The following is a 10313-nucleotide window of genomic DNA, read 5'->3' on the forward strand; positions in this document are numbered from 1 at the left end:
CAAACTGCTGAACGGATGAACCAGCTGACATAAACCCTGATCCTTCCCACCAACACAGATCACATAGCCAACCCCTTTTCTTTTATTAGATGGCACAGTGCCACATTGGCTGCCAGCCAATCTGCTACCATGGCTGTGCTATAACTTTAGATAACCCACAGTGCTTTGGGAATTCCGAGTTTTACATGCTCCATTGTAAAACTAAAATTGCATGCAAGATATATTGCAAAAAACATTGGAATTAAAGAAAATGTAGGGACTATTTAAGGGGGTTTGGAATAGGTGGATCGATTTAGCACAATTGGTAATAGATTTATTAGGGGTGGAGGGGTGAGCATCTATACAAAAACTTAGTGTTTCTGTTTTTTCTCTATATCGGATCTTCCTGCAGATGCCATACATATTAGGAGAAGGTCTTTGTGCTCTTTGCATTTCAGTATCCTATTTTTTTGTTTTCCTGGCATTACCAGCCTTATTAAAGAGGACCTAAACCCAAAAGTTCCTAAAACAAAAAAAATCAATTTACCTTCAATGCCGCAGGGCAGTCCGAACCTTTTATTTTTTTTTTTTTTAAAGAGTGTTTTTTAAAGAATTTTTACTTAACATAAAAGGATTGTCTACCCTTTTATGTAAAGTGAAATTTCTGACTTTAGGTACGCTTTAATCATTAGTCCATTCTGGCAGCCCTAAATGTTACCAGTATTAGTCACTGAGAAGATGTCATCATAGGTCAGAGAACTGAAGCCAAAAATAATAAGACAAAAATAACCCATGGAAAGAAAAAAATACCAAAACCAGCATTTGGTGCAATACTCACCTTTAGTCCAATGATTTTCTCTTCAGTAGTTTATTTCTCATCTATTTAAGAACACACACCTTCAGGTTATACCGTCACTTATAGGATGATTGGACACCAGCAAACAAACTTTAGGCCAGCTGGGCGTATTACCCCTGAAACACCAGCATGCCTTAGATTTTCTAGGAGCAGTGTTCTCTCTGGGCTCTTAGCTGGATGCACCACCCAGCACTTTTCAGTAACCACCCAACTGTTTTTGGGTGGTTACTGAACATTTTGGTCGCAATACAGGGGCACCACGCACCTTCAGCTTCTTCCCACCCGGCTTAAAACAAAATCTGGAGATAATACTGTAGAAAGATGAATCACTTTATTTTAGGTTTTGATTTTTGTATCACTAGCTGTAATTTTATTCTACATGTATTGATGCTGGAGGTTTTATTTCCTGACTAATTGCTATCTGGCACTGTTGTCTTTAGTCTTTACGTTGGACTTATTACAGCCAGACTCCACTTACTTAATCGTAGTGGGGTGGAAATTAGCTTTGGCCTGCAGTACTCTTCCCAGACTTTGTTTGAGCTGGGTAGGAAGAAGCTGTAGGTGGATGGCAGCCCTGTATTGTGATCCAACTTTTCAGCTGGGTGGGTACTGAAAAGTGCCTGGTGGTGCTCCCAGGCAGGAGTTGGGAGAACAGAACCAGGTTGTTGGCTGCAAAGGGCTTTCCAGTTCCAGAGCTTCTGGCATTGCATCTGTGTTAGTCCTGTCTTTAAAAACGTACTTAAATTTTACAGTCTTTGGGGTGGACACTGGTAGCCTCTATTGGTGCCTGGCACCATTATTTCCTATTCCTGGCCAAGGTTGTCCGGAAAGGGGTTAACATTATGGGATAGAGAACTGACCTACAGCACCATACCGCATTGAGAAAGAATCTTAAGCTACGTACACACTTCCAATAATTATCGTTGGTAAACGAACGACGAACGATCCTGCACGATATCGGCGAACGACCGTATAGCACCGATCCTGTACATACAGATAACGACACGATCGTTCGCAGATATTGTACACACAATAGATGCGATCGTTTGAGCGATACAGGAAGTGACGTGCACGACAGGAAGTGAACGAACGTTCGTTCATCACGCATGCTCAGACCATGGACGATCAATGAACGACCGTACACATGATAGATGGTAAACGATCGTCGTCCAATCCGATCCGCCGGTCCGGTCGTTCATTTCCAGCGACTATTCTCGTTCGTCGGCGTCGTTGGTTACTTTTTTTACGAACGATTTTTGACCAATCGATCGTTCGTCGTTCGTTCGTCGTTCATTTCCAACGATAAAAATTGGAAGTGTGTACGCAGCTTTACTCCTGTTCTACAGAGCCACGTGGAGCTTTTATCCATTCCGGCTTCCAGCCAACAGTGATTTTGGTCACCTTTGGCCGCTTGAACCTTTAGTCATATTATTTCACTTCAGATTTCAAGAACTCAAGGCCTATCCTCTGTACGCTTTTGATATCTATACGTGGAGCAGAGCCAGGACAGTTCTATATTACATCAAATCCCTATCTGATGAGCTCAGGAGTCGTTCAGTACCAGTCCTGACTGTGAATGTTTCTGTCCTTGTTGATGCAGTGCACACCAATAGAGGATCACATTTTTGCTCCTCCAACAGTGCAATGTCCGGCCTAAGGCCACAAAGACATTCCCTTTGCACCTGATTTCCAGGTGTGTCTGTACCAGGAGTGGAAAACGTATTTTTCAGCATGAAACCCCCCCATTCTAACCTATTGAAGATATTTATCTCTCTACATTCTTCAGAAGTCTCTTTTTTTTTTTTGTTGTGTATTTATAGTTTTTTTTCAGCCCTTTATACCACAAAGCCCAATGTCCAAAAATGGCCAGCACGCCTAACATTCCACTGATGGTTTAGGGATTATTTGTACCCCTTTATCAAGATATATCTCTCAAAAATCATTAAAATACTGTTTTTTTTTCTTTGCTTGAAAATATATATATATATATATATATATATATATATATATTTTATTTTTTTTTCATTTTTGGACTTTTTATTGCTACCTTTGTTGTTTCTGCATTTTTCCAAGCACCGGAACAAAAATTGAGGGCAAACCTTTAAGAGAACACTTGCGTAAAGGAAACTGGCTAAATGGAAAATATCCCCCCCACTTTGTAGAGATTTCTTTTCAGTTCCTGCTGCATCTCAGGTACAGAAAGGGAAGAGAAATATTCCTATTGTACAGCGCTGCGTAATATGTTGGCGCTATATAAATCCTGTTTAATAATAATAATAATAATAATAATTCCAGGACATGGGCTGTAATAAATAAACCAAAGAAGTTTTAATCCTTCCAATCCATCTAAAACTAAAACAAAAGTTTCAATAGAGCTATAACAGAAATGTGTAAGATTTATGCTCTTATCTTTATAACTTACATATTTATGGGGTCTATGTGTAAGATAATAGCTTTGTTTTGTCTTGGTCTACATCAGCGGTCGCCAACCGTTGTGGTCCCGTGGACCACTAAAATTACTGGCTCCTGGTTGTCAATTAAAGGGGAGGAACCTCCCCTATAGTGATGTCATAAGGCCATAACCCCGCTCACTCTGCCATTGCAGATCTGAGACTGTGATGGGAGAGTGGGCGGTTGTGTCATGAAACACAGCCCGCCCACTTCCCTGAGCCAGGGATTTGTACGAGGGACGTTGTTCCATGGCTCTGGCTGGTGCATCTCTCCCAGCGGGGTCCTTATCCTGACCCCACTTGGGGGTGCGCCGGCCGTAGCCACGGACCACCAAAATCTTCTTGCGTACCACCAGTTGGTCTACATGACATCTAGGACACGTTTTTGCTGTTTTCCTAAGCACGTTTCTCTCTTTTTCCTCTTACAGGTATGACCCTGAGAAAGATGAGTGGCAGCTCGTGGCTCCAATGAAGACACGCCGGATTGGAGTTGGAGTGGCTGTTCTTAACCGGCTGCTTTATGCCGTGGGTGGCTTTGATGGAACAAACAGACTGAACTCAGCAGAGTGTTATTACCCCGAGACGGATGAGTGGCAGGACATTGCGTCTATGAATGTTGTACGCAGTGGTGCAGGTTAGTGCTCGGTTGTACTCTCCCAGCATATTAATGAGGGAAAGCTTGTTTACTGCTGGCATGGACAAGTTGTAAAATCAATACATTATGGCAGCCTTTTCAGAATTCCATGCATGCTTGGGGTGGCCCCAGTGTTTGCTAGGGGTTTTAGACCAATGACTAATTCCTACCTTTCTGAAAAGAGCAATCTAAAGAAGGTATTCTACCCACTGAGCGGGGAAAAAGGAGAGGAAGGTGGAAGTCAGCCAGCCTCCCACAGATTCCCAGTGCACAGGTCTCGTCTCCCTACTAGATTAAATGAACTTTACGCTGACACAAACGTAGGGGGAGCTTATCCACTAACTGGTCATGTGAAGAAGCACCGCAGTTCTAACAGTTGAGAAAATTTGCACTTAAGAATGGTGCTTTCATTATTTACATTTTGAATAAAAAATGTTTTAGGTTTAACAGAAGTTTTCTCACTTGGCACAGTGGCTCAGAAGACAGAACATTGCAACGCTAGGTCCCAGGTCCGAATCCCAGTCAGGACACTAGTTTACATGTTCTCCCTGTGTTTGCATGGGTTTCCTCCCACATTCAAAAATCATTCAGTAGGGGTAATTGGCTTTCCCACCAAAATTGACCTTAGACAATGGTAAAGACATATGACTATGGTGGAGACATTAGATTGTGAGCTCCTTTTGAGGGACAACTAGTGACATGACTGTGGACCTTGTAAAGTGCTGCGTAATAATATGTCGGCACTATATAAATACTAACTATATAAAATAATAATCCTTTAATATTTGCTACTTGCCCCACATGTAAAGAAATATATCTGTTGATATATATATCTGTTTTTGGTTGACTATTAGATGTGAACCCTTCTGAGCCGTCTTTTGCTAATCTCCTGAATCCGTTCCACTTTAATCATCTCTACGACAGAAGAAATATTTGTTCTTTAGTCGAGAAATGAGAATCGGGAGGGCTATTTAGCCTCCCTTAGGTATCACAGTCTGCAGAGGACACAGGACCGCTCAGAATTTCCAAGATCATCATTGTGGGTTTTTTTTTTTTAAAGCACAAACTATGAGAAGTTTGTCAGGGTTGACACACAATTTAAAGCAAACTTTTGTTGCTTCCATGCAGGACAAAGCAACAGGTTCACTTTAACCCCCCTAGCGGTAATTCCAAGTGTGACTCGCGGATTTTACACTTACATTACTTTACATTTAACTATTTTTTTATTTTATTTTTTAACGGATTTTTGTGTTTTTTTTTATTTAGAGTTTATTATTAAATGTATTAAATATTAGACCTATTTCGGTGGGTTATGCCTAGGAATTATCGCCTACAATGTAAAATAAATTTTCATGCAAAAAAAAATTTAGCACTTTTTGCATAGAAATTTGGACGAAATTAGAACGCTAGGAGCGGGTTCAGCAGCATCACTTATTTCTTTAATTCCCCCTGTTGCTCCAGTTGACTGCCAGAAACAAAGAAAAGGTTCCCTATTTCGGCTCAGAGTGGAATTAGCTTACACAGTGCTAAGGACACTCTGCCTACCCCCATGTGATAGCACCAGAACTATACCGAGCACCAGCGCTGTCACATAGTCCCACAAATAGTGTTTTGTTTTTTTTACCTTTTTTTTACCATTCCTATATGGAATGGTTGGAGAGTGCAGGAAAGGTGAATGTGCTGCTGGGGAAGGGGATAAAAAAGGAAATTAGTGTTGTTTCACCCTGCACGGGCAAAGCACTGTGTGCTTTAAAAGACAATTTGCTGCTGACTGGCAATAACCGCGACCTTTTTATGAGTTCTCCGTCAAGAAGAGACGAAAAATGTTAATTCTAGGTCGACGTAAGTTTCATGCTTTGAGGTGGACTGTGGAGAAACCCGGATTCATAATATAGAGGCATATTTTACACACCAAATACCTTTCCCCTTGTATGATATTTACATTTTTGAACTTTTAATGAAAACTAATAATACAAAAAATGACAACCCCTGCTCTCTTATCTCTTCCTGCTTTATGAATTGGCCCTTATGCAGGTTAAACAAGATGATTTTTCAGAATGTCTTGGCTAAATTCTAGTAACTTGTATGTTGGAATAATTTTATGACTTGTGATTTGCACAGTTTAGATCATATGTTATATCTTAGCTTTCTGTATCTGATTGATCCTCATTCCAAACACTTTGTAAATAACTTTATTGAATTGTCATCTACAGAGATAGATTTTGTATATCGTCTTGTAGACCTAATAGTGGTCTTTTTCTTTTGCAGGGGCCTGCGCTCTAGATACCAACATATATGCCATGGGGGGTTATGATGGTAGAGACCAGCTGAACAGTGTGGAGAAATATGACATAGAGAAAAACACCTGGACATCTGTGGCACCTATGACACACCGTAGGAGTGCACTAGGAGTCACTGTGCACCAGGGAAAGATCTATGTATTAGGTAATGACTCCGCTCTGTGTGTGTGTCACTCTGTTTACCCATTGAAGAATAAAAATACACTGATAAAAAAATGGCAGCTGTGCGTGAACATTTACACTGAATGGGGAGGGGATAATTCTATAGAATTCCTGTGTTTTGCAAATATTTTAAGACTCTGTTTTGGGAACGGGGTCCTCCCCTTTCATAGCCAGATCACCTGTTGGCTACCTCTCAGTGATGGGCCAATAGCAATGTTTACGGGGTAGAGGGGGCATAGCAGATTACTTAAACATTCTAAAAAGTCAGAGCTTTACCTCTCAGAGATTTGGGCCATAACATTGCGTTTTGGAGGTATATGGATGAGGGTATGTGCACTTCTAAGAGCCAGCACTTCATATCTGCAGTAGTTTCTATAAAGATGCTATTACTAAACTCTACTTTTAAAAATGCTACTTCCCAGGCTGTCATATATCAATCCTGTTTAAGGTGCTGACCTAGAACAAGTTTAGTTTAGATTAGCCTGTGTGTGTGTTCCCTGTGTCACCTCCCAGCCTTATTACTAGGCCAGTATTTCTCAACCAGGGATCCTACACAGATTACTAGGGGTTAATTAGCAAATTGTGCCTCTCAGGTAAGAAACAGTTTTCCAATGACCCCCCCCATACTAATATACTGTGAGCAGTGGCTATAGTAATTATAGCTGGGGTTCCCCAAGACCTGAAAGTTTTCCAAGGGTTCCCCCAATGTTAAGAAGGTTGAGAAATGCTGTACTAGACCATATAGAAGCATCACTTTTTGTCCACTGAGCAAGAAGCGGTGTGGTACCATTACTGATTAGTAAAGTACAAATTCTGTTCTTTTCTATATTCAGATTCTTGCATTTCCTTCTCCCTCATTTGTTGTACAGCCCAGTAGTGATACTGAGAGTAAATCCATCTGTTTTCCTATCTCGCAGGTGGCTACGATGGGACCACGTTTTTGGACAGCGTGGAATGTTATGACCCTGCTCAGGATACATGGACAGAGGTGACACGAATGTTGTCGGGACGAAGCGGTGTCGGTGTGGCTGTTACCATGGAGCCTTGTCGCAAAACTCAGTGTGGGGGAATCCTACCTGAAAAGAAAGAGGGCAATCCTCCAGAGACCCAGCGAGACTGCTTCTTTTCCTCACTTTTCAGGAAATGACAGACCTCCAATCTAAAACAGCGCAGTATTACAGAGAATAACGGGCTTATTTTTTCACTATGGGCCGGGAAAACGCAATGGTGCCAGGAACCATTACAAACACAAGAAATATCTGGTGCCATGGAAATGTAATATACCTTCTTTTGCCTACTCTTCCTAACACAGATTCTTTTGAATAAAATATACATTACTGGCGGCTTTTTTTTTAATGCTTGCCATTAAAATTGTATATATTTATAAATATAATTTCAAAGATCTCTTTATTGTAAACTTGTGAATCAGTAGCTAGAAATTTAATAAACTAATTTGGGGGGGTTGGAACCTTTAACTAGAACATAAAGTTCAATGTTTTATTTTTCTATCATGTGACATGCTGTGAGCTTGTGTCCTATTCATTTACTTCAAAGAGAAAAATATTTATTCTTCAATGCAAAATATGTTTCAACAAAACAGGGCAAAACATTAAAATTTTATTAAAGTACTGCAGTTTGATTTTTGGCCAGTAGAGGCCCTCGCTGCTCTTCTCAGGTCAAATACCAGCATTTCTGCAGCTGAGTTTCTCAACCAGGGTTCCTCCAGAAGTTGCTGGGGTTCCTTGAGCAATGAGCAATTTATATCTCTCAGGTCAGTTTAGGTGACAACGGTAATCCTTTTGGCTATCTGTAAGACTAACATTTTTCCCACTGGCCAGCATTGTAAGAGATGTTATTATTATTATATTATTAAACAGAATTTATATAGCGCCAACATATTACACAGCGCTGTACATTAAATAGGGGTTGCAAATGACAGACTAACACAGACAGTGATACAGGAGAGGACCCTGCCCTGAAGAGCTTACATTCTTCTTACTGTCCAGCACACTAATATACTGTAAGCTAAAAGTTTTTTTTTTTGAAGGGTTCTTCCATATTAAAAATAGTTCACCTCAGTTCTCTCTCGGGTCTGTACTTTGTCATTAATCTGTACCCACAGAGGGACAGTGATGAGCTCTGGTAATGATATCACTGTCTGTGGTTATCTAGTTTTCTGGGTTTAATCACCTAATGGCTTCTTATCTCCCATTAACTTTTCCATGTGACATCTTCTTGGAAGGGGACAATTATTCCCTGCCCCCACTTGGAGCTAATATGGAGCCCCTGCCTAAAGTGAGGGCAACAACTGGGCTGAGATCTCTGTAAATTCTCACTCCTATTATGTATGATGCAGAGCTATTCATTATACTTTACATGCTGTGCAATACATCAGGAGATCAGACATTGCATAGAGCCAGGTCTGATGTTCTCACTAATACATTGCACTGCTGTGTGTTTTGTCAATGCTCGGCTGCAAGCATTTCTGTCTGTTTTTGTGTCTTCTCCCTGTTCAGTGTAATGAATAAGCTCAGCTTTACAATGCGGAGCCATGCAGGTTCCTGTACCTTGCAGCATAACACAGCGACTCTTTCTTACAATGGAAATGAGGCGGAATTTAAAATTCAGAAAGCTTCTCATTGGGTGGCTTCAGGAACACAAGTGCAGGTCTGTAACCAAAAGAGGCTTCTGGGGGACTCCACTCAGCCAGAACTGAAGTATAACTTTATACTGACTCACCTTGTGAGCAATATAAGGAAGGACACTGCTCTACAATGTAACTCTATAGGGGGATAAAATGATAATAAGTAAAATTCCCCAAAAGAAATCCAACTATTCAACCCCATCTTTTATTAGTTTCTTTACTATCCAATTTGTAAGAAAACAAATATACTTTTCTAAATGTATACTTTTCTATTATTTATATTGAATGTATTTCATCAGGGGATGCATTGTACTGTCAGAAACACATCCTTAGTATGTTGTATAAGTTCCTGCTCATGAAAGCAGACAAAGTAAAAATTAAATGAATCCAGAATTTCAGGGCTTGTACTATTTTGTTAAGGTGAACCTGTTCTTGGCACATAGTGGGTGAAGTAACAAGTTCAGCCTGTAGCTAGCACCGATGTGCCAGAGCAAAGTGATGCCACAGAGGGGTCCAGGCCAGCACTTATATCCATTGGAAAGTGGAGCCAAACTTGGTAAATGCAGGAAACTTTTTAATGGATCATGTTATCATAGTTAAGTCCATTAAGGGTAAGGTGATATTTCCCCATTATTTCTAATTTTCCCTCATTGAAAAGACTGAAATTCCATAGTTTTCCCAATTAAAGGATTAATTAGACTTTCATTGCTTTGCCCTAATAGGTAGAATAGAACTTGTCATCATCTCTTCTTTATTACCTGAAAGGTGTGTGTGTGGGGAGGGGGGGGGGGGGGAGAGGTTAGAGTCTGGCCCTATTCCCATTGTAGTGGTCTGTGCTAAGAACAGATACCCCAAAATATAAGAGGGACATAGGCTGCCCCCTGAAATGGTTGCATTACAACAGTGAGTGTTGACAGCATGACAGTGTTGGGTAAACACGCTTATGCTAATACAACACATGTGAATGGGTTCTAACTTTACAAATATTTCCAAGTGCAACATTTTGTTATAATTTGCACTTTGATATAAAAAAAAAAAAAAAAAAGTAGTTTTTTTGCAGGATGCAGTACCACAAAGTTACCACTAGATGTCACAGACGAGCTGATTCTATATTCTGTTTATAGCTCAGAGCTATGGTGGTCTTTACTCCAATCCTCGCCAGCATTGGTCAGCCGGGGTATTTGTTTGAATTACACATTAGGATTGAGGTTCTAAAATGATGGAATGTTCTAGTTTTACATACTAGTTTGTTTTCCAAACAAACCTGAAGCACTAAAATGTTACCATA

General features: G+C 40.4%; 1 protein-coding gene across 6 annotated transcripts in view; it reads left to right on the forward strand.

The window, feature by feature from the left end:
• Positions 1-10313, forward strand: part of KEAP1 (kelch like ECH associated protein 1) — a 35179-nt gene that overhangs the window by 15038 nt on the left and 9828 nt on the right. For 4 of the 6 annotated variants that reach the window (XR_011919274.1, XR_011919276.1, XR_011919277.1 and 1 more), the window contains exons 4-6: positions 3714-3919; positions 6188-6364; positions 7299-7656. Coding sequence is in view for 2 of the 6 variants with exons in the window: in XM_072399613.1 (XP_072255714.1) it covers positions 3714-3919; positions 6188-6364; positions 7299-7528 (613 nt within the window). In the remaining 4 variants the exon portion in view is untranslated. Of the gene's footprint in view, positions 1-3713; positions 3920-6187; positions 6365-7298; positions 8010-10313 lie in introns of those variants that run through there. The other 2 variants (XM_072399613.1, XM_072399614.1) reach the window with 1 other exon arrangement.

The sequence above is a fragment of the Pyxicephalus adspersus genome, chromosome 2 (assembly GCF_032062135.1).
Source record: "Pyxicephalus adspersus chromosome 2, UCB_Pads_2.0, whole genome shotgun sequence".
NCBI classification, from domain to species: Eukaryota; Metazoa; Chordata; class Amphibia; order Anura; family Pyxicephalidae; genus Pyxicephalus; species Pyxicephalus adspersus.